This window comes from Lotus japonicus, chromosome 5 (genome assembly GCF_012489685.1).
Source record: "Lotus japonicus ecotype B-129 chromosome 5, LjGifu_v1.2".
Taxonomy (NCBI): domain Eukaryota; kingdom Viridiplantae; phylum Streptophyta; class Magnoliopsida; order Fabales; family Fabaceae; genus Lotus; species Lotus japonicus.
Genome location: NC_080045.1, coordinates 24,989,301 through 25,015,167, shown reverse-complemented (window position 1 = coordinate 25,015,167; position 25,867 = coordinate 24,989,301). Strand labels below are relative to the sequence as shown.

The window sequence follows — 25,867 nt, the reverse complement described above, 5'->3', positions numbered from 1 at the left end:
AAAAACAGAGAATGTATAGAACCATCCCAGAAAACCGAGACAGTAAGAGTGAGTAAGACAACATAGGAAAAAAACAAAGGCAAAAACTGGCTAGTTCTTATCCAGTATCCAATAGCCTAATAGACATCCCCCGAAACCATGGAATGTGACACAACAAAACACAAAAACGAGAATCCAACCACTAGCCTTCCTTGTATTCTTACTTTCTTAATTGCAAATTCCTCTGTCAGGCCTTCAAATATTTTGCAGTAAGTAGTCATTTTGTGAAATCTGTCCATCTCTCAAGCACCAAATAAATTAGATGAGCAACTCAGATTTCCCAAGCAGTACCGTGGATTGGTAATCCAATCATAGAATGAAAAATTGAAGTCTTTGCACTTTGCCCTCATCCAACTCCAAGCTCTAAATTGTGCCATGTCAAACACTTTTTCAGAATCCTTTGTCCCATCTCTGAAAATGATGATGTTCCTTGTTTGCCATAATGTCCACACTATTGCAAGCCAAATAGTCTTCGCTCCCCTCCTCTGATTTGTTGTCCAGAATTCTCCCCCATGTTGCATGAAATGCAAACGACAATGTGCTGGTAGTGCAGTAAGTAGGCCCAACCATCTATAGCATTTCATCCATATCTGAAACGAAAAGGGGCAGACCAGCAGTAAATGTTCCAGAGTTTCTTCCTCATTTTGACACAAAACGCAATTAAGAGAACTCGCAGCAGGTAAAATTCCCCTCCGTTGTAGGCTTGTTTTTGTTTGAATTCAACCCCATAGAATCTTCCATCCAAAAGCAATGACATTTGATGGCTCCTTACCTCGCCATAAAGTTTCGAATGCTGGTTCAGCTTCTTCCAATTCCCTCCTTTGTAGCACATTGTAAGCTGAATTTACACTATATGATCCCTCCTCATCAGCCAACCAAATCCACTTGTCTTCTTTTCCTTCAGCCAGATTGAGCAAAGACACACAGGAAATAAGATTATTCAGCATCTCTTCCTCTCGAGTCAGTAAGGTTCTTCGTCAAGTGAAGGACCATTGCCATATACCATGTTCCCACTGTCCAAGATCAGAAATAAAAGAGCTTTTCTGGTTAGAAAGATTAAATAACCTGCAAAATTTGTCCTTCAAAAAATCATTGCCTATCCAGCTATCTTGCCAAAACCTGGTATGCCTTCCATCTCCCACTATCCTCTTCACGCTTGTGTCAAACCATCTTCTACCATTGTCCTCATTACACACCCAATTAATGTCTTTCCACCAATGAGATGAGTTTCTTTCAACTTCAGTGTTTTCAAATATTGACGGTAATTTGTATTTTGCCGTTAAAAACTTTGCCCACAAAGTTCTCGATTCTACTAGGAGCCACCACCGCCACTTTCCAAGTAGAGCTTTATTGAAATCTCCCCATTCTCTCAGGCCCAAACCACCTATGTCCTTTGGCTTGCAAACCACATCCCATTTTATCCAAGCCACCCCGTTAGAACCCTCCCCAACTCCCCAGAAAAATGATCTCATGATTTTGTTACATGTATTCAGCACTCTCTTTGGCATTCGGAAGAAGGAGAGATAAAATAAAGGCAAGGAAGATAGCACACTTGCTATCAAAGTTATCCGCCCTCCAAAGGAGATAGATTTTTGTTTCCATCGTGAGAGTCTTCCTTTAAGTTTGTTCACCACTGGATCCCAAAACGCAAGCCTTCTTGGGTTTCCTCCAACCGGCATACCAAGATACGTGAATGGGACTTTCATAACCTTACAATTGAGAAGATTTGCGAGCCTTCCAATGTATCGTCCCTCCATCTCAATCCCCGCCAACTTACTTTTGTGGAAGTTAATCTTTAATCCCGACACCAACTCAAAGCATTTCAGAACACACTTTTTATTGTTAAGGCATTTAGCACAGAAGCCTTTCCAACGTAAAGTGTTTCATCCGCAAACTGTAATAAGGAAACATTCACCGGGTTTGCCAAACCAACTTCATATCCTTCAAACTTTCCAAGAGACGCGTCGCTTGTTGGAATAAGTCATTTAGACCCTCAGCAACTATTAGAAAGAGAAAAGGGGCCAAAGGGTCTCCTTGCCTCAATCCTCTTCCCATTTTGAATTCCTCGCCCAGGCTTCCATTCACAACAAGAACAGACACTCTTGCAGATTTAAGGCAGTCTCAATCCATCCCACCCATTTCTCTGGGAAATACATTCTTCTCATCATGTAGCTCAAGAAACCCTATCCCACCGTGTCATATGCTTTCTCAAAGACGACCTTGAAGATCATCGCTTGCTTCTTCTTGCACTTGGCATCATGGATCACTTCATTTGCTACCACAATACTATCAAGCATACACCTCCCTGCTAGGAATGTCGATTGCTCCTCCCCAATCACTTTAGAAAGGACCTCTTTCAGCCTGTTTGCTAAATAAATTGCCACAATTTTGTATATGCATCCAACAAGAGAGATAGGCCTATACTCAATAAGGCCCTGGGGTGAATCACATTTAGGAATCAGTGTTATGAAGGATGAGTTGCTCCCAGAAGGCCATGCATTATTGGTAAAGAATTCATCAAGAACTCTCTTCACATCTCCTTCCATGATATGCCAGAAAGTTTTGATAAACTGGAAATTGAAGCCATCAGGCCCCGGACTCTTGTCGCCACCAAAATCCCATGCCGCATCTTTTATCTCTTGTAATTCAAAACTGGCACATAGACCATCCCTATCCACCTCTGAAATAGACTTGAACGAAACACCATCAACGGTCCACTTCAGTTAGGAAAATGTTTAGTAGAGCACTAAGGGACACCAAGAGTGAGAAAGTGTTTTGGTCGGCCGAAATGGCCATAAGGCCTAATCTCGTTCTGGACGACCCAATAGTTTCAAAACTAAGTGAGTGTCATATATAGATCACAGCTCGGACGACTAAAACGAAGATTTATATCATCCAACAGTAAGCCGAGCGGAACGAAACTGACAACTTAATAAACAATTGCCAGACTACTCAAACATAACCATCGTTTCAAAAGTAGTATTCAATGACTTCATTTAGGATCAATGCCTCACTAACAAGTCTTACTATGCCCATGAATACATGTTTGATTGTTCATTTATATAAGCATTATGCATTTTCTACTTGAATATTATTATCCTCAGACCTTGAGATTCTCTCTCGTACATAGAATCTAACTTGAGTGTTGAAGTGCCGATTGCATGCAGGTAACCCGTTGTCGTTCTCCTCCAAGCTCCTCCATAGACATTGCTACCAGCACCAGTGCTTTCAGCATGTATCCACCGTACATAGATCAATGGTGGTTGAAGTTATATTTCAGGAAGAACATTTTGGCATTGTATTTGGGAAATAATCAAATTATGTCGCAATGGTAGGGAGTAGGGACATGAAGGAGACAACCTTCTGGTGAAGGTGAACCCTCAAAACACCATTCACCTAGAATGCTTCATTCAGAGCATGTGAGGAACCAATTCCACTAGAACATATTGGGAATCATATCCCAACTTTGGATGAATTCGCCAAAAGAATCGAGCAACGAATCAACGATCTAGAAGATAGGCACCAAACTCACTTTTTAAACAAAGAGAAGAGAACACAAGTGAAGAGAATGTGCAGTCATGCCATTAAAAAGGAGGAAGTAAGAAGGAAACGTTCGAGAATCTTCTTTACCCCAAACTTATTAAACTTAAAAATAAAATAATAAGGAGAATGCGATCAGGTGCGAAACCTAGAATAAGGTGTGAAAAAAATGGCTACATTGAAAGTCATGACTTTCTTACACTTCTTTATGATTAAGTCATAACTGCAATATATGGTTTCTCTCTAATAACAACCCTTCGAGTTTGAAAAACTTAAGAGAACCGAACTATTGAGAATAATTCGTAAAACATTTTATCTCCATCAAGAGTTGGCTCAAATAAATAGTTAACCAAGACTGGGTTAACGTGATTAAGTAATTTTTGTCTCAGATTACTTGTATTGTATCTCAAACTAACAATTTTCCTCGTAAAGGCTCCACTTGTAATAAGCATTTGCTTGTCAAACTTGACACTGCATTGCATTACATGCGAGGATGAGGATCTCATGTTTATCTGGCCCTAACGGCCACTAATATCATATTAGATGGCCCAAATGTTTCAGAACTAGGCTAGTGGAACGGCTCCAGTGAGGACTACAATCAGGAAATTCAAATGTTTAAGGGACCCAAATGCAATTTTGCTATACCAAGTGACTAAATTCGGTTGAGGATATGACTGAAAGTATAAAACCATAACTAACCCTATATAAATTTAGTTTCCGAAGGATAGCTCAAGTGGTAAGAGCTAGGGACATAAGGGTTGGGTGAGATGAAGGGTGAAGGGTCTCGGGTTCAAACCCGAAAGAGGGACTAATTTACTAACATTTCTAACAAATAATATTTCCCTTTCAAAATAATAAATAAATAAATAAACCCTATATAAATTTGTTATATTACACAGCCCTATTTAAATATCACTAAGCATTATATTATTCCACAGTGATCATGTGCATCGTAAAATCACTCATTCGTCTTTGTAATAAATAAAATAGTTTTATTTGAGCATCTAAGAACTAAGAAACAAGAGGATATCTTGATTTGAGCAATGCAAAATGCAAATCACCAAAGGGAACATAACTGATAAACACAATTATATTGCTGGTCATCTTGGAAGCATTGTGCTAAGCACTGTGCTGCTGATGATGCCTTCAATCACTATCATGCGTTTAGGTGAATCTTTTTCTTTTTTTGACATTTCGACAATCGACATTTCATTTAGGTAAATCTAATTGTTTACCAAATCCAGCACAATCTTACTCATCTAAATGTTAAAAATAATTGCAAATTTCTAAAAAAGAGTTAACGGTTAGAATATAATATAAAATTATTAAAGTGGTATTCACTCAACAGTTTAAATTTTTGGAATAAGTAGTTATTTGACATGTTATCAGAGTCTCTACAACTGAGAAGTCTAGAGTTCGATCCTTACACGCCTCACTTTCTAATTAAAAAGTGAAATTTAATTAAGCACAAATGTGATTTACGACGGATTTTAGCGAGGGACAAAAATTCGTCGCTAATAGCGACGGAATTACCGACGGATCCACGGTTTGGAAATAAATATACTGTTTTTAAATTTAGCGACGGACAAGAAGCCTCGCTGTTGTTCCGTCGCTAATTCTATTTTAATATTTTATATTACAAATTAGCGACGGATTTGTACCGTCGCTGATGACCGGCCGTCGCTAATTCCGTCGCTAAATATATTGTTTTTAAAAATGAATACTTTGTCCCAAACACTTAACCAATCCATTCATTCATGCTCTCTCAAAAAACCTCGTGACTGACTCAGAAACTTCTCGACTCTCACATGGTCGCCGCCCTCATGGCCGACATCTCCAACTCATGCTCCGCCGGAAGAGGAGCATACACCTCCGCTCACAACAAAACCGTCTACGCCTCCTTAACCGGCTTCCGCCGCACCGGACTCTCCTGACCAGGTACATCTCCTTCTTCCTAACCTAGGGTTTCTTCATCATTCCCCAAATTTTCTTCTTCGATTTGAGTCTTCTCGAATATGCAGAGACCAACTGTTGAAGTTACTGGTCACAAGGCTCACGGTCCTGTTCCTCAACCTGGATCTGAACCTCGTTGTTCTTCCCTCCTCTCATCTCACCTTCCCTTCCCTTCGCGTGTCTGACTCCTCCCTTTTCTGCTTCTCCTTCTCCACCGCTCGTCGCTCGCAAACCACCACAAGCTTAAGGGAAAACTCGTGAACCCTCATCCTCCATCGTCGGTTAACGAAACTGAAATTTCTCAGGTAATTGAAATTCTTCTTCTTCTGTTCACCATTTTATTTTGCTAGTGAGACCATTGTTGGTGAGTGGTCCGGTGATGTTGGTTTTTGAGTCTGGGTTGTCGAGTGTGAGTTTGAATTGGTAGAGGTAGAGGCCTTCTTGGTTGAGGGAAACGAGAGGAGGAATTGGAGTTGGTTGCTCATTGTGGCACCGAGCAGTGATTGAGAGTTGAGAGCGTGGTGGATTCATTTATCTTGAGGAAACATGTTGAGAGAGGGAGAGGGAGAGGGAGGGAAAAGCCTAGGTGCTGATATTATTATTGGATATAACATATGCAAATTTGACTTGCCATATCTTATTGAGGTGTTGATTTAACTTTGACATTAAATAGTATGCTTAGAGGTGATAGTTGGAAGTTCTGAGCTTTTGGTTATGATTCATGTTACAATTTAATGTGTTCTTTTCTTGATTTCAGAGAGCTGCCACCTTGAATAGCAGAATTTCCAATCTTGGGCCGTACCAGGAACAGTAGAGTTCGAGTAAAAGATACAACTTTCTCATCAAGGTAGAGATATAGTCACTTGTTATGTAATTGTCTCCCATTATTTTTGTAGTATACTATTTGTATTTCTGATATTTTTGTGGGTTGGTAGGTTTCATTTAGTTTCATCAAATTTTTTGGAAGCAGGATTTTGGTTCCACAAGTGATTGCAGTCCTTAGTACAACATTATATGTCCCTATTTTTTTGTGAATTTGGGAATAACTTTGTTTATCCTTCTATGTTTTGGATTTTCAATTAGTTCAACCCCTTAGTGATACTTGCTGGTTTTGCAAGCAGTTAGGGACCAGGGAAAGTAAAGAAGTTACAGTTGAAGGGAGAGTGCAGTTTGATTTGCTCCAGGTTCTGTCAATATTTAGTTTTGCTCTAATCAGCTGATGCTTGAAAAATTGAAACTTATTGCGAAATAAGTTTATTCGTTATTTTTTATTTACAGGTTATGCAAAGAGACTATATATTAAGTTCTTATTCATTGAATTGTGTCTCGGCTCACTTCCTTTCTGAGCAGGTAAAGTTTTGCTTTTAAGCAATGATATTTATTCTTCAAATACAGCTGGGAACTATTTATATGTCTTGAATTAATTCGAAGGAACATTTCAGAGAGAGCATGGTGGATTCATTTGATACTGTTAGAATATAATATAAAACCATTAGAGACTGTGGTGGAACTATTTGATACTTGTTGAATATACCAATTTATCATTGTTTGCAGCTGTGAACAAGGGAGTTTAAATTCGAGGGTTTATCATGTTCTTTGTTGCAATTAAGTAGTATTTTTATGCTGTTAACTTTCACTCTATTTATGTCATAGTTATTTCAGGGATTCTTTTCTATCTTCCTAGTTTTTATATCTATTGCAGTCTTCCCTTGGTACTATATGTTTCTCTGTTCTGATTTTTTAAGTGTGTTTTGGTTATATATGTTCTTCTCCTTCTTAGATTGATATGTGGATGTACTTTTGTGGCAGTCTTCTTCTAGTTACTATGGTTTCTCAAATTAATGGACAGATTAGTAGGTGTTTTTTATATTTATCTCGTGTGCTATCATAGTGTTAAGCATCCCCTGCTGCTTCAACTATTACTTGAGTTAGGAATGTCTGATTTAGATGCAATTTGGTTGTTGAAAAGTGGTACACATTTGAGCTGATATCATTTTGAATTCAAGTTTTATCTGCATAATTCCACTGCTGATCCAGTTTTGGTAGCAATTAGTATTCGCTGAATAAATTTGAGCTGTTGAAAAGTGGTACACATTTGAGCTGATATCATTTTGAATTCAAGTTTTATCTGCATAATTCCACTGCTGATCCAGTTTTGGTAGCAATTAGTATTCGCTGAATAAATTTAGTTAGACATATTGGGTTTGGACGTCATCTGTTGTGTTTGAAAAAATACAAACTATGCTTTAAAATGATGTAAGTTTGAGATCATGATTTATTTTCATTCTATACTAGATTTAATCAAAATTTAGTCTTCGTGTGGCACATAGTTCACATGTTGTGTTGTTTCTTGAAAAAAAAAAATCTCTTTGCTCTTCCATGTTGCTTCCCCTTAAATTTCGCCTCCTATATCTCTTTGTTCTGTTATTGTGTTTCTTATCTTCCCCTTTAATGTGAAAGATTGTTTGCAGATAAAATACCTTGGTGAGGATGGTGAGAATGTTCCTGTGGCTGGAGTTGTAGCTGTTTTCTCTCCTTGGGACCTTTTGGTTAGTATTTTGATTTTAAAAACAAAACTTCTGCAGGACAAATGGCATTGATTAATGTGCATATGTTATGAAGTATCACCCCGATATATCTTTCATCTGAATTTGTCTGTGTATCCAATCGAATATGTGTGTGTGCATAGACATTAAATCTTTAAATAATATAGTCCTCTATATGACATTGTTTCTTTGTCTTTGCTATTGTTTCTTGCCCCCTTCTTTATTTTGGTTGATTTTAGTTTCCTAGTTTTCTTGTCTCTTTTTCTTTAAAAAAAAATGAGTGTTACCAAGAGAGCACCATGGCATAATTGAGTATTTGAGTTACCAACTCATGCTGATTTTGATTTCCTTTTTGCTTATTCTTCAAGGTGGGCAAAGCACATTAGAAAGCTGTCAAGTATTACAGGTAAGGTTTCTTAGTTTCCATCCATTGCTCTGTTTCCATTAGTAGAAACAACTGTGTTGTGGACAGCAAGGGGCTTGTGTAATACATTTTATTGTATAATGTGCTTTACTAAGTCCATGCAGTGAAGCTTAGGTTATAGTAATTTTCATTTCTACTTTGATTGAATATTATCAATGTTACATATTTTTAACCTATTACATAATTCTTTTCAATTCATGTAGGTTCTGCATCATAAACAATTAAATTCCACAAGGCATAATTATATTGAACTTAAATGGCATGTTCGTTTTTGTATATAATATTCATACTTCAAAGTTAGGACTTATTACTATGTACTGAAGCTATGAAATTAGTCAGTTCACTGCTTAAAATAGAGAGGGAAATTAGCGACGGAGTTTGTCCCTCTCTACTATTGATAAATTAGAGAGGGAATGGATATTAAAATGACAGCTAGTTAGCGACGGACACTTCCGTCGCATACAGCGACAGACTGCTACGTTCCGTCTTCAATAGCGACGGAACGTTTCGTCGCAAATAGCGACGGCTAGTTATTTTCCGTCGTAAATAGCGACGGATTCATGGGGTAATCCTGTAACCTATTTAGCGACGGAAATATATACGTTAGCGACGACCAGTTTCCGTCGCTATTAGCGACGAATTATATTTTCCGTCGTTGATTTTTTAGCGACGCCACTTATCACGGCGGATGACGTTCCGTCGGTAAATCTTTAGCGACGGATTTTTCCCCTCGCTAAATAGCTTTTTTTTAGTAGTGAGGCATGCCTGTGCATTTATCCACGCTTTAAGTCCAAAGGGATCTTGTGTGAGGAAACGTGTTAAAATATAATATAAACCAATTAAAATAGTCATTACCCAACAACTTAAACTTTTTTGATAAGTGGTTGTTTGACATTAACCACCCAATATATTAGTCTATGCATAGCATTATTTGAAAGATTTGTCAACGATCCTATAAAGTATATACCTATCCCACTCTATCCAAATTAATCTTGATCTAAAGTTTTTGGCTCATAATACAAATTCAATCATTTTGTAGAATATAATACGAAATCAGGCAACCAATATAATACAGCTGGTATATATAAAAATATGTTCATGCTTATAGGGACAGGAAAATAATATGTAGTCTGTTACACGTGATGAGGCTTTTCCTTGTCTTTCAAAATGATTTATGAATCCCGGTATAATGGCAATATTTAACTGATATATGCATGTTTTAGTGGTTAAAAACTGCTTAGTAATGTGTTAAGTTAAAAAACCGTTAGCGGGAACTAATTCTTAGACCATATTTTAAATACATTATGTGGACAAAAACCCGGAACGTATTTCTTAATATTACATTATCGGAATGTAATATAAATAAATAAAATTTTAGTTTCTGATAACTAACTTTTTGACAATGCACATTGCTCGTTGTTAAAAATTGGCAAAAGTTACTCGTATGTTGATTGAGTATCAAACTCACCAGGATTCAACTATCGGGAATGTTTCCCAAATACATTCTGCGAAGGCTCCATGGAGAGATGGTTTTCCTACTTTGTTCATTAAAATATAATTGTGGAGATGAATGTTATGGATTTGTACATAGCTATCCTTAATGGTGAGTCTTCCCCGAAATAATTCAATAAAAATCTCATATATATATTGTTCTTATCATGTGGGTGAAGAGGCATAAAAATGCAAGCCAATTCAGACCAATTATTCTGCCCAATGTGACTTTCAAGCTTGTCATGAAGATTGTTACAAATTTTTAAAAAATGTGTCTTGGTGAGATTTGAACACATGACCAAAATGGTAAAAGGGTATATAAGTGAAAATGAACTGCCAGACATTTAAAGTTTTGGTGTCTGGTTTAATAGATGCAACCAGTGACCCATGGATCTAGCACATTGACAAAGTCGATGACCGGTGTAAGTTTTAAAACACTAGTTAGGTGCATTGTTATTAAACTTGGATGGATCAATTAGTTCAACCATTCTGACTGGAAATTAAACTCATAATTAGTCCAATCAAGTGTTCAGATTAGATATGTTATCAAACCGTTCAGAATCAGATTAAACCAGCCTAAACCAAGTTGAATAAGTCAACTCACATGGTTAAACTGACCGAGTCAAACAGATTCAAACCAATCAACTCACATAGTTGAACCTATAATTTCATGCTTGCAAAAATAATTCAGATCGTTTGCCCTACCTTGCATTCAAATAAAATAGGTGCACCAACGGATGGTTGGTTCAAGTGGTACATGTTTGATTCCCCCTAAGCAAGGTCTCGGGTTCAAGTCCTATGGATGGAAAAAAAACCCCGCTTGGAGAGTTAGCCCCACCATGATGTGGATGTTCCTGGTTCGAACATGATTGTCTGCGAAGGAGGGCACCTGTCTTACACCAAAAGAAAATATATAGGTGCAACCTTTATTATATACTCCATATGTTCCTTTTTAAGTGTCGTTTTAGCATAAAACTTTCCAACTAAGATAGTAGATTGTTAGAGTTTTTTTTTTTCATTCTACCCTCTCACATCCAGTCATAAGTCATAAAGCTCTCCAACCAAGATAGTGAATAGTTGGTATTTTTTCCACTCTCTCATATCATTGAAGTAATGAGAATGAGAGTTATTGAGAAATGAGAATTTTATGGAAAATGTGAAGTGGAGTTATTGAAAAAGGGTATAATTGACAAATTGTAACCTTAAAACATCAAAATATCAGTTAAATATGAACAAAAAAATTTCTAAAATACCACTTAAAAAGGAACGGAGGGAGTATTAGAGTATTATAATCCTATTTTTTGCACTGGTAAAAAAAATTAGAATTATTTCTGAGCGGTACATAACCCAAACATATAAAAAAACAACTAGCATGTGTCATCCATGCATGGCAATAAAACCCGAACATGTGGGTACCTGCTCAAACTCGAACCGAGTTTGACAAGGGAATCCTCTTTGGTCGAGTTTGGGTGGGTTGTGCCTGCTTTTCAAAGTTGATTTTAGACTTTTGGGTTATGTTTGGTATTATTGATACTTGAACTCGTCGATATACACGAAATCACAAAACTACCCTTATATAATTTAGAAAAGCTAGGGTTTTTCACGATGCAATTTTTCTTTTTTTGAAAATAAATTATATTATTCTAATAATAATTTTGGATGGTACAAATGTGAAACCAGTGTTCATAGGCAATAAGGGCACGTTTGGTGGTCAGGATAAGATATGATATGTGAGCAGGAAAACAACAGGATAGGATAAGAGCAGGATAGACTCTTATCATACCTTGTGTTTGAGGTGCACATGATAAGGACATGATATGATAAGGAAAAATGTTATATTTGAATAAAAAATACATTTAAAAACTAATCATTCTATTAAATTTAATTTGTTTACATTTTCATGAATGAGTCTATATTTTCAAATAACTAATATATTTAAATTTTATTAAATAGCCTATTTTATTGTTTTGAAGATAGCCTATATTTTAAATCAAATTATGCTATTAACCAATTGGTTTTTCACTTAGTTGTGTCATGTGATAATTAACAATAAAAGTTAACTAAATTAAGATTATTATAATTTCAAAAGTAATTTATATTTAAATTATAAATTATTATATAAGTAGATAAATAGTTTTAAATAATAGGAGATGATAATAGAAAATTAGTCTATTACTATTAAAAAATAATATTTGTAATTAATTAGTTTTCACTTAGTTGTGACACGTGATAAATAATAAAAATTAACTAAATTAAAGATATTATTATTTCAAAAATAATTTATATGTAAATTATTGTTAATTTTTAAATAATAGGAGATGAAAATATTAAATTATTCTATTACTATTAATAAATCAATATTTGTAGTCTATTTTACTATTTATGAATAATAATTAATGATTTTATTTATTTTTTATGTTAGTTAAATTAATATTTTTTATATTTATTAATGAATATTATTATAAATTATATATTATTAAAATAAATTAATTTGGAGTTAGGATACTGAAAAAGAAAATATATAACTGGTATCATATCATGTTATATCCTAACTCCCCTCTCATGATAACTTTTATACATGATGGACATGATAGGATAGGAGACAGGATAGTGTTATCCTATCCTGCTGGTGCAACAAATAACAGATAACAACAGAATATGATTACTATCATGCCTTATCCTATCCTGTTCTGACCACCAAACAGACCCTAAATATACAATCATAACATTCTACTCATCATTAATACATTTTGCACACATAGATATGACTAGACAAAAATAAGCTACTCCACATAGATAAGACTAGTGATGAAAGTTAGTTCTTTTCATCATCATGAAGAATTCCTCTTAATCAACCTCTCGATCTTTATTTTGGTCTGCAATAGTTGGTTGGCATTGCAATACAATCACCTTAATATTCATGATTTTAGCTATACACTACTCCAATAATTCTTTAATTGTTCTTTGATTATGTTTTAAGTTCATTTTCTTTTGTACATGATAACCCTTCCAAACCTCAAACTTACTAAATCCAGGAAAATATATAAGAATGATATATTAATACAACATGATTTTTTGAAGAAAAAAAAAGTTTATGCAACAGATCGGGTCGGGTCAGTGCAGGCCTGGGAATAAAGTGGGTTCAGGGTCGGGTTTGGGGGAACCCGGAAAGGGGATCCGAACGCTTCCCAGTAGAAGCATGTTTTCACGATTCTCTGCAGATGCAAACGTAAGAAGTAAGAACTTTCGAAGTTTTCCAGGTCGTGTCTTATGAACTTGTCTGCTGCACCTGCACTTCACTTCAATGCTGCTTACCCCTTCACTCACCCTGCGATTCTCAACCACGAGAACCCCATCACCTCATTCCTCACGCAACGCATTACTCACTCAAAGAATGTGACTTTCCGAATAATGGTTAAGGGGAGGAGTCTATCCACCAAGTTCCTCAACATCTGCATTGCCTCAATGTGCAAGGCCAAGCAACTCGACAAAGCCGAATGCGTCTTAATCGACGGTGTAAAGCTCGGCGTCCTCCCTGACGTTGTCACCTTCAACACCCTGATAGACGCGTATTGCCGTTTCGTAAGCTTCGACGCCGGCTGCGAGGTTCTGGAGAGAATGAAGGAGGCAGGATTAACCCCTGACGTGATTTCCTACAACTCGTTGATGTCTGGTGCTGTTAGAAAAGGCCTTTTTCCAATGACCCTCCACATGTTCGACAAAATGATTGAGTCAGAGATACGCCCCGACGTGTGGAGCTATAACATCCTCATGCATTGTTATTTCCGGCTGGGAATGCCTGATGAGGCAAACCGTGTTTTCAAGGATGTGCTTCTTAGCGCGGAGACTGACCCGAGCACTGCGACGTACAATGTCATGATTAATGGCCTATGCAAGAATGGTTATGTGCACAACGCGCTGTCGATGTTCAGGAACCTCCAGAGGCGTGGGTTTGTCCCTGAGGTTCTGACTTACAACGCGCTGATTAACGGGCTATGCAAGGCGCGGAGGGCGAACGAGGCGAGGAGGTTGCTTAGTGAGTTCCGTGAGGCGGGGCATGAGCCGAACGCGATTACTTTCACTACGGTCATGAATTGCTGCTTCCGGTGCGGGCGGTTGGAGCAGGGCTTGGAGATTTTGACGGAGATGAGGAGCAAAGGCTACACGTTCGACGGCTTCGCGTATTGCACGGTGGTTGCCGCGTTGGTGAAGACTGGAAGGGTCGTAGAAGCCGATGAGATCGCGGAGCAGATGATGAGCAATGGCGTGGAGCCGGATTTGGCATCTTATAACACGATGATATACCTCTATTTCAGGCAAGGGAGGGTGGATGAAGCATTGGAGTTGGTGGATCAGATTGAGAAAGAAGGACCCGGTAATGATCAGTACACGCATACTATTATCATACATGGTTTGTGTAAGGCTAAAAGATTGAACGAGGCTGTGCAGCACTTAGACCACATGAACTCGTTAGGGTTTGGTTTTAACCTCGTGGCATCGAATTGCGTGCTTGATGGGTTGGGGAAAGCTGGTCACATTGATCGTGCTTTGAAGTTTTTTGAAGGCATGGAGGTTAGGGACTCTTTTACTTACACAATCTTGGTGCACAATCTTTGCAGGGCTAGGAGGTTCCTCTGTGCCTCCAAACATTTGGTCGCTTGTTTGCAATGTGGTTTTCAGGTGCTGAAGGCCACTCGGCGAGCTGTTATTGATGGTTTGATTAGTGATGGGTTGAAGAATGAAGCAAAGAAAGTTAGGTTGAAAATACGGAAGGCTCAGTTGTTGCGTTGAATTGGAATTGCAGATTGTTGCCTTGAGCTTTGGATGTATGTGTGTGCATTGCTGGAAGAACCTTTGTTGAGCTAACAAAAGAATGAAACATTGATTCTCATCCATTAGCGCCGTGATTTGATCGCCATGACCAGCACTCGACGGAGATTGTTATCATTATGCTACAAGGCATTTGGTGATTTAGTAAGCAAACCGCTATGGGTGTGTTTGTTTTCATGTTGCAATGCCACATTCCATGTAGGATTTCTGATTTCAAATGCACATTGGACAGATCTCACTTGTTGGATTGCCTGAGCGTACATTCACGTCCCTCAAACAGTTATCAAACAAGCACTATATCTTTTAGTGATTTTTGCTTTGCCTGTTGGAAAAGATGCCTTTGTTATATTGTAATTGCTTAGTGATATTGACTAATAAAGTTGAAGTTCTCATGAGTGAGATGGATACTATAACAGGAAAACACAAAATTTGAATGAATTCAAAATGACAATTTCATTCTTGGGGACATGATGATGTGGCTATTCAGATATTTGAAGATTCTCTCTACTGCTGTATGGAACACATGGTATTGGTGAAAACTGGGAAGCATTTTGTATTCTCCAGTCCTTCATCCACTAACCCTTCTGGAAGCTAGTAAGTGTATCAGTCTCAAATAAATATATGTTCCTATAAATGGTGTGGTCAATTGTTCTACTGAGTTGTGATCCTATGGAAAGTCTTGCGTAGAAATTCCTGTCAGGGATTATTTATTACAATTTTATATATTTTGTATTCCGCTTGTCTACCGACTACCGGGGAACAACTATCAAAGTTGAGAATCATTCTACAGGGGAACTCTCCTAATGATAAAATTGAGTTTTGGAATGAAAATGTATTGAATTTGCTATACAGTATAAAATACCATACTTCAAGTAAGTTTTTCTTTTTGTGTATGGTTTGCATTATTTGACCAGCCTCATCAAGCTTTTACCATTGATATTAAATTCATAAAAGAAATACACTATTATATAAATGAGGTCTTAATTAAATGGCATATTCTGTAAGCAGTGAGTGAGATAGGCTGAGTGTGACTTTGCTCACTCTTAATATTGTTATTGTGGACAACCCAGACCATAGTTAAACTTTCATGCTGAAAGTATATGTAAAAGTGGTCTTGTAAGAGAAATGACTCTTGTAAACACACTCTTCAACACACAATGTTGTTCAAATGTATTGTCTTTTTTTAAAAATAAATCAATCATGTGAAGTGTGTTGGAGAGTGTGTTGCTAGCACTCCTCATCTTGCACTTCTCTTCATCACAAGTACATCTGTTAAGTTGATTTTAACTTGGTTACTTTTGTAAGATTGCATTTAAAAGGGGATTAACTAAGGCTAACAGTTTTTTTATTTTGGAAATCCAAATATATTAATTATAATAAGGAAGGAAGAGGCTAAGCTCGAGAATAGTGTTTGAGGATAACAAAAACAAAAAAACTCCAAACATACACAGAGATACACAACCACTTAATCACCCTAAAAAGTATAGACAAAGAGAACTCCCTAAACCAGAAGACAACACCAAGAGCAAAATCATCACTCAAGGCAGCCACCACTCCTCCATCTCCTGTGACAGGCCGCGAATAGCCGCCTCGTCCCCACCATCAAAAGTAAAACCCACAAGCATGTCAACCAACCACGCCTTCGTGGCACGCGTCCAGTAACGACTCCTTCGAGCGCTCCCTGATTCAATCGGAGCAGGGCAACCCAAGGGCATGATCACACTCGAGGAGGTACCTCCACCATCAACCGCAACCGAACTCTCACAAGTCACCGAGGGCACCTGACGGGGCTTGCGACCTCTCCTGACCTTTTTTGGACGACCTCTCCGACGAGGAAGAGAAGTAGAAGGTGCATCAGGAACAAAAGCATCCAAAGACGGCGCAACCAAACCAACTGCCACATCAAAGGGCCGATGTTGAGCAACCCCACCATCTTCAACCGGGACCAGACACTCGGGCATAGAGGGGGACAAACCAAGCACCTCAACAGCAGCACTAGGATGAACCGAGTCATCCGCCTCAGGTGAAGGTAGAAGCGAATGATAGGGTAGTAAATCAACCAGAACACGGCCAAGAAAGGCATCCATCAAGGAGATATCAGGGGAAGATCTCAGAAAAGACAAAGGGAACCGACTGTCAAAAGACAAAGTCATAACAATCTTCTCTTCTCTAAAGACAAGGCTACGCAAGAGGTTTACCAAACAGCACTACATAGCAGGTATCCTATTTCTGATTAAAATGGCTTTTGAATTGTTACTTTCAAACTCGAGCTCAGTGGCAAAAGCAAAAGTGTATCATATTACCACGGTTACTACTGTATCCAGATACATTTGAAATCTTTGTTTGTCCACAGAATAAATGAAGCTGCTTACAACATTGGCTCAAGAATGGGACTGATTCGCATATCCCCCAACCTCAAGAAGGGCGTGGAGGCTTTGATCTCCCTGTTTTTTTCTTCATTAACAAGGCCAATCTAAGCTACACACTACATTTGAAATGTCTGTCAGTAAAACCAATGTAACTGGTTAGTGGTTACACTATTGGCTCAAGAGTGGGGTTGAGTGTTCCAAACCTCATGAGGAGGGCCTCTGTTCTACCCTTTCTTTGTTCATTAACATGGCCAGTCTATGCTGCACTACATTCCATTGGCATTGTTAGAGACAGAATACTTGTGATACCAACAATATGGTGTAATATATCATCCAAATAGCAGAAAGAGAATTGGACATCTAGTTGGAAAATATGGTTATGGAACACTATTATCTTGAGTTCAAATTATATTATAAATATTATGTTATAATCTTTGCCCTATAGCCACTACAAAATCTGGGTATTAGCCATGGATTGTTACCAGCAAGTTGCAGAGATTGGAATTTAAGACTACGAGGCCAACATCAAAGAGAGTCCAAGATCAAAGAATATGATGTGCATACAATGGTTTCTACCACTCACATACATATGTATCACATGTCTGAAAACAAAACTTTAAAAGCTTGGGGGCCATGGCACCAATGTGTTCCCCTCCCTTGGCCACTACTCCCAACCTTCCATCATAGATGTGTAATTTTTCCACAGTTATGTTATTACAACCGCATATACACGTAAAACACTCCCATTCTCAACATTGTTTTAACCTCTAACTAGGGTAGTTGTTGTCCTTCCAAAATTTGTGTAGAGAGATTCTTCAGTTATGAATGGTGGTACTATGTGGCAAATGCAGTAGGAGGCACGATGGTGCAGTGAGTTTTCCCGGTGGGAAGGTAATTTTAAAGAGTCTTTAAGCTAGTCAAATAAGTTTTAATCTAGCTGAAATGACATGTCAAATATAGCTTAAGTATGGAAGAGCAGAATGAAAGCAGTTATGACAATACTTAAGTTACAGAATGATTAAATATGTATTTATATAGTTTGATATGAGTTATAATGAGTCAAGTTAGTGTGTAGCTAGCTTTCGGGCTAGTTTTGCTTCAATGGTCTTGAATCATTAATTCTAACAACTTAAGCTCAGTTTGTATTAACATTAAAGTTAACATATACGTAACCTCCTAGTTCCTTTCACGTTTGGACTATTGGAAAACGTGATTTGATGCTCCAAAGCAACACAAATGCCCGTTCATTTCTCACCCTTAGTATTAGGTTGGGTCGGATGTGGAAGTCCTTTCATCCAATTCAGCTCTCTTTTTTTTGGAAAAAATGTGATTTTTTTTATTAGAATGTGTGTTAAATGTGTATCCAAACATACTTAATCTCTAATTGGCTAGTTAGAAAGATGAGTGAAGACTTTGACATGGTTGTCTTCACCAACCACTAAAGCATTAAACTGTATTTTAATCATTAATTTATTAAGTAGTTAATATCCCATGGCTTATAAAAAAAAGTAGTTTACTTAATTAGTTGGTTAATTGAATAATAATAATGATAAAAATAAAAATAATAATAGTAATAACATAATAATAATAATAATAATAATAATAATAATAATAATAATAATAATAATAATAATAATGGTGGTGGTGGTTAAAGGTAATTTTATGCTATGTTTGGTTCTGAAAGAAAAGGAAGAGGAAAGAAAGGGAAATGAAAAGAATGGAAGGTGAGATGATATCAAAAGTAAAATAAATCAAATAAAATAAACTAAAAAGAAAGGGAAATGATGTGAAAGAAAAAAAAAACAAACGAAACAAAATTGTTAGGCTTGCACACTTTTTCATTCTATCAAATTGGATTAGTAGCTCGTTCAAAAAAAAATTGTTTCAGTGGCAAGGACAATGATTAGTAGCAAGGGCAATGTGGGACCCGCATGATTTCTTTCTTTATGTAGCATCCAAACACGAGAAGGTTGATATTTGTATTTTCTTCCCTAAGCCACATTTTTTACTTTGTTTCCTTTAAAACAAACTGACCCATAGTCTCTGTGTTTGAAAGTGAATTTGGCTTTAGTCCCTTCTCCTTTCCTCCATGAACCATAGTTCACCTGCTACATTTTTGCAGCTTCTCTAATTAATTTTGTTTGCTTCTCTATTCCCTTCGCATTGTTCTGCCTAAATTGTTATGCATCTTCTTTACAATATCCACTCTATCACCATGGGGGCTACTGCCCCCACTACTTTTCTTGAAAACACATACTACTACAAGGGTATAGGACTAATATACTATGCCCCGACCTTAGTATCAGACAAATATTGTGCCCCACACTGGAGTTTAATGTATTAATGTTCCCTATTAATGCATTTCACTTGTCTCTGGTTCCAATGCCCAACTGATCAATTATGATTTTTAACTAGAGTATTTTGGTTATAGAGTATGATTGTGCACAAGTGATGATAGGGATTATTGTAAGGCTTTTAGCATTTTTTTTCCTATCCCTTTCCTAGTTTGTATTATCTCTTTAGTTGTTTGAATAGAGTCTTTAGTTGCATTTAGTGTTTCTATTAGTTAAGAGTCATCATTTGCATAGCAGTCCTTTTTGAGTCTTTAATTGCATTATTAGTCCATAGTTAATGAGTCTTTTTGCATTGAAGTCCTTGGTCTAGATTGTTAGAGGAATTAGGGGCATTGTTGGAAGAATGTTGTAGCTTAATAACCTGAACATTGATAGGCATTATGTGCATTAGATATGAGGTTTTGAGTTACAAAGAATGGTTTCATGTGTATTCAATGTGCAGCTCTTGAGTTAGTGCCTTTTGATGATGATTCTCTTGTCCAAGGAATCATATTTATGAAGAATAACCAAGAGTTGATGAAGCATAAAGGCTAGCAGATTTCAGAATGAAGAATTGAAGGCCACAAGATCCATTGAAAAGGGGGTTACAAGCTATTAATGAAAAAATGAGCTGAAGAAATTGGAAGATTCCCCCAGCAAGGTGTGCACGACTGTGCGTGCAATATGTGTGCAAGGTCAGAGAGCTGGAAGGATGAAGGAGCAAGGCACGCATGTAGTTTTTAGTTTCTAACTCGGTCATGATTGAGCTGGCACACTCGAGTCCCCTATCGAAAATGATTGTCATGGACGCCGGATATTTCAATGACCATGAGGCTTTCGGGATTCTGCAAATGTCTACACAAGGGTGGCATGACGTGGTTGTAGTGCCACCTTAGGTAATCGTCAGCGTAAATTCCGATGAAGCATTATTGCGCCTCGAAAAACATGGCAACTGCGACAAGAACGGCTTGGAGGAACTCACTCCACCCAAAATGTCTCAAACTTTCCTCGATCAGTTCATCCAATTGTCGTTGCGTCAGCTCTTCAGGTTCAGGGTGGGAAGCCACCTCCATTTGAGTGTCTTGATGCGTCATCTCTACAGTGTGAGAAACCGGCTCCATTGGAGTTATCGCCTTGTTCTCCATTTGAATTTCTCGTTGAACACCGATCACTTCATCCCACGATGCAGAGAGAGATGAAGAAGACGCCTCCATGTGTACTTTGTTTTCTATTCTTTTCTTAGGATGTTGTTGCAGAGGCAAGAGTCTTGGGTGGTGGTTAACTTATATGCGCGAAACCAAGCAATCCGAGCCCGGTCTAAACAAATAATAATAATAATGATGATGATGATGATGATGATGATGATGATGATGATGATGATGATGATGATGATGATGATGATGATGATGATGATGATGATGATGATGATGATGATGATGATGATAATAATGCAACCAAGGTGGAGTGAGTTCCTCCAAGCTGTTCTTGTCGCAGTTGCCATGTTTTTCGAGGCACAACAATGCTTCATCGGAATTTATGCTGACGATTACCTTAGGTGGCTACGCAACAAAAATACAACCACAACATGCCACCCTTGTGTAGACATTTGCAGAATCCCGAAAGCCTCATGGTCATGGAACTATCCGGGTCTATGACAATCATTTCCGATAGGGGACTCGAGTGTGCCAGCTCAATCATGACCGGGTTAGAAACTAAAAACTACAGGTGTGCCTTGCTCCTTCATCCTACCAGCTCTCTAACCTTGCACACAGTGCACGCACAGGCGTGCACACCTCGCTGGGGGAATCTTCCAATTTCTTCAGCTCATTTTTTCATTAATGGCTTGTAACCCCCTTTCAATGGATCTTCTGGCCTTCAATTCTTCATTCTGAAATCTCCTAGCCTTTATGCTTCATCAACTCTTGGTTATTCTTCATAAATATGATTCCTTGGACAAGAGAATCATCATCAAAAGGCACTAACTCAAGAGCTGCACATTGAATACACATGAAGTCATCCTTTGTAACTCAAAACCTCATATCTAATGCACATAATGCCTATGAATGTTCAGGTTATTAAGCTACAACATTCTGCCAACAATTCCCCTAATTCCGCTAACAATCTAGACCAAGGACTTCAATGCAAAAAGACTCATTAACTATGGACTAATAATGCAATTAAAGAATCAAAAGGGACTACTATGGAAATGATGACTCTTAACTAATAGAAACACTAAATGCAACTAAAGGCTCTATTCAAACAACCAAAGAGATAATACAAACTAGGAAAGGGATAGGAAACTAATGCTTAAAGCCTTGCAATAATCCTTATCATCACTTGTGCACAAGCATACTTTATAACCAAAATACTCTAGTTAAAAATCATAATTGATCAGTATGGCATTGGAACCTGATTGATATTTGACATATCTTCTATTTCTGAGTCACATTAACACGTATCAAACGAAGAAACCATGACCACGCATCGAGTGTTTCTCCCTCCAAAATTGTAAAAGCTATAGGCAACACATGATTTTTCTCGCCCTGTGTTGTGGAAGTTAGCAAAATTCCTTTATACTTTCCATAGAGGAATGTGTCATCAATCTGTATGACTGACTTGTAGTAGTCGAAAGCGTCACAACATTGTTTGTACGTCCAAAACACCCGACTAAATTTTTTGAAACCAGCAACAACATTACCAGCACAGTCGATATAGTCAGTCGTGGGAAACTCATAATGGGATCTAGGGGAAAAATCTCATTGTATACTCCAACCACCTAAGGAGAAGGTCGTATAACTTCCCAATCATCGAACACTTGTACAAGTGTGATGACCCGGATCTAGTAGTGTTTTTAGCAGTGATGACCCTCTTTTAGTGTTGTTTTTAGGGTCATTTCTTTGTTAGTTTTGAGTCCTTTTCTTTTGTATCATGTAGTGTTTCATGATTTCTCATGCATTTTTATCTTTATTTGAGTTTTTGTTTGGTTTTAGTAATTATGCAGTTTTATAGAGACTTTAGTTTCAGTTTATTAGAGTTTAGGAGTCTTAGGCAATTTCCACTTGTTTGGGAGCCTTTGTGCAAAACTGACCTTTAAGTTTCAAGATATTTTCCAAGCTTGTTCATCAAGGTTTCAGGTTGAATCAGCTGAAGAGGGAAGGTCTAGAGGCTTGGAGAATTGAATGGAGGCTTAAAAAGGCTTGAAGAGGAGTAAAGAGGAAGTTAGAAAGGTTTTTCAGCGTGTTTAGAGCGCCTAGGCGTGCTCCATTGGCGCCTAGGCGCCAATTGCTATTTCCAGGATTTTGGAATTGGCGCCTAGGCGCCAATTGCCTTCCAGAGGCCATATTTTCAGCTTGAATTGGCGCTCATGCGTGCTGAATTGGCGCCTGAGCGCCCAGACTCGTATTTTTTTGCCTATAAATAGGTTTTTAGTGGTTTTCTTTTGTAATCTTTGATACCCATTCCATTTTTACATAAGTTTAGAAGGAGAGTAAGATCTAGGAGAGTGAGAGAAGGCTTCCAAGCTTGTAATTCAGGCTCTTTGCCATGCTTGGCTAATCTCTCTTCTTATGCTTTGTTTTTCATGTAAGACTTTTCATGTTTAAGTTATAATCTTAAGTTCTTTCCCACATGATCTTCTTCTTTCCTTGAATCTCATTTTCTGAATATCAATCTAAGCTTGTATGCATGCTTGCTTTATGCTTTTCTATAATCAGAACGGAAGTTTGTTATAGATTAGGGAACCGATTTGGGATTACCCCTTCTATGCTTGCTACTAGGAATAGAGGAAGGGTTGGGGTTTGTTGGCCTGAAATTTATAATCTTTATGCTTCAAACAAATGTTTAAGTACACAAGGAATTGGGCTTATCTTTTGATTTGAAAGAATTATCTATGCGAGGAATCGATAGGTAGTTGCTTAGGCTATAACATCAAGAGAGATTCATTAGTTCATGTGCTTAGAATGATGTGCTTGAATTGACTAGTTGAACAAGAACCCAAAGCATGTTAATTTCTGAATTGTCTTTTAATTTTCATTTTTTCCTTATTACTACTTCGACATATCTCTTTTTCAATAAAACAAACCTTCATACTCAAGGCTTAAACCCAATTTATTCACTCACAATCCATGTGGTTCGATAATTAAAACCGGGTGAATTCGTACACTTGCGGATTTACCAACAAAGTGCTTTCTGATTCGCTTTCCATGCTTTAAAGTATGAGACTTTGTAATTGAGCTAAGCAATGATCCTCTCTTCTATGAAAGAAATAGGGATCATTGGTTGGACACTCACCATGTCTGAGACATTAAAACAAATTTGTAAGTTAATATCTTTTTTAAGGGTAATGATATAATAATCATGAGTCAACATTATATCAAGAATGTAAGAGGACATGAAGTCTGAAGTCATCTTCTTGTGGTCCTAAGATGTCATCACATTGACGCACGTATGTGAACCTCCCATTTGGATATAACCGATTTAATAATTTTCTTGGATATAATTGCCTTCATCCTCCACGGGCACCCATTTATGGCATTTGGAGACTTTGCAGTAAAGTATTTTGGCTTGGATTCTCCCACTTTATATGTTTGATTTAGTTTTAAAAGTAGTGCTTGAGGGCCAACTAGACATCACGCTTGCTGTCAAAACGGAAACTTTCACATAAGTCATCACCAATCTTCCATGACCGAGGCACATCCAGTCTATAATAAAAATCAGTTTCTTCATCTGCGTGATCCCAGTTAATATATGTATAATGCGAAGAAGAACTCCAAAATGGGGTCGTGGTTGGGCCGCCTGCAAAAGTAGAGATTTATATCATGAACGACATACATATTTATAAATAAAACGCTTGATGAGATATGCTGACTGTACATACAATGGTTTCAACATTGACCTTCACCGGTGTCGCCGATGGAGGAGCATGATGAGATGCCATCTAAGGCTGAGGATTAGCATGGGGGCCACCCTCTTCGTGGTCATTATGGTCATCTTCTGAAATAATGACGTAACAATCCACATTATCAATGTCATGGTGGTAGTCATAATCATCGGTCAAATTAACTACGAAATCTAAATGAACGGTCTCTGGTTCTTCATTAACCGTTGGACTGAAATGAGCGGTATATGGTTCAGCAAGAGCCTACTCATCATCATGGCTACCACCATCTTCAGTGGATGTCGGTTGTGTAATCGTCGGATACCTTGGCACTGGTATTGATGAACTTCCAATTTCCGCAATATCAACGTACAACTCCAGCATTGTCATTAAAGACTGCTGACTAAATGCATCCATCATGACACTCACATCTTGATTATAAATTACCTCAAGAGCCGTAAAAAAGACGGGATTTGGTGTAGTCATAAATCTACACATGACTCTCGAAATCATTTGGTTCCTTTGGAGCTTCAACCTCTCGTGAATTTTCTTCTTCAAGCGGTCGAAGGTAATGTTGCGTTTGAGATGCATGGATCTTCTATCACCTTCAAACACGACACCTTGGTTGCCATTGAAAGTTCTACCATTGTAATGCAGAAAAGCAATTATCTGATCCATTGTGAAGGTTTTTTTGGGTTAGAGAAACGTTATGTTATGCTGCAGTGTGAAGGTTGTGAAGTGTTCTCAATTTATAGTATTTTCAATTAGCACAATTCAATACAAATTACAATAAATTCGCAATTATGTTTTAGAACTACAATAAGTTAACGTTTAAACTGTGTCTCCACATCCCTGCACAACACAACTCGCAGGAAAAAAAATGATAACTCAGTCAATCAATGTTGTCATCATTACGCATTGTCACTTCTGTACAGAGATTCCATACAGTTCTAAAAAAACTATGAATTCAAGATTCCATGCATTTCTTAAATAAAACTGTGAATTCAATTATTGCCACTTCAAGTGCAGTGATGACCCTCTTTTAGTGTTGTTTTTAGGGTCATTTCTTTGTTAGTTTTGAGTCCTTTTCTTTTGTCTCATGTAGTGTTTCATGCATTCTCATGCATTTTTATCTTTATTTGTGTTTTTGCTTTGTTTTGATAATTTCATAGTTTTATAGGGTCTTTAATTGCATTTTAGGAAAGTTTAGGAGTTTCATGAAGTTTCCACTTGATTAGAGGGTCTTTTGTGCTAATAATATCTTGGAGTTCCTAGATATTTTCCTTGCTTTGGATGCAAGCTTTCAAGTCTGAAACTGCTGAAGAAAGAAGGTCAAAAGGCTTGGAGAGTTGAAGGGAGGCTTAAAGAGGAGTTAAGAAGAAGGTCAAAGGACTTTCTAGCGTGCATAGGGCGCTCAAGCTCCCATGTAGAGTGCCTGAGCGCCAATTGGATCAAAGTTTCCGTTT

At 37.6% G+C, this 25,867-nt stretch overlaps 1 protein-coding gene and 1 long non-coding RNA gene across 3 annotated transcripts; both read left to right on the top strand.

The window, feature by feature from the left end:
* Positions 1-5,340: 5,340 nt before the first annotated feature.
* LOC130720150 (uncharacterized) lies at positions 5,341-8,728 on the top strand. 2 transcript variants are annotated; one of them, XR_009012954.1, is made up of 7 exons: positions 5,341-5,517; positions 5,601-5,837; positions 6,290-6,379; positions 6,654-6,716; positions 6,811-6,882; positions 8,004-8,081; positions 8,447-8,728. It is a non-coding gene; the product is annotated as an uncharacterized LOC130720150 (long non-coding RNA). The 2 variants fall into 2 exon arrangements; XR_009012955.1 differs by having other exon boundaries at positions 7,993-8,081.
* Positions 8,729-13,189: 4,461 nt separating this feature from the next.
* On the top strand, positions 13,190-15,677 carry LOC130721125 (putative pentatricopeptide repeat-containing protein At4g17915). Its single transcript, XM_057571860.1, has one exon. The coding sequence runs from the start codon at positions 13,264-13,266 to the stop codon at positions 14,782-14,784; it is 1,521 nt and encodes a 506-aa protein (XP_057427843.1). The 5' UTR covers positions 13,190-13,263; the 3' UTR covers positions 14,785-15,677.
* The last annotated feature ends 10,190 nt before the right edge of the window (positions 15,678-25,867 follow it).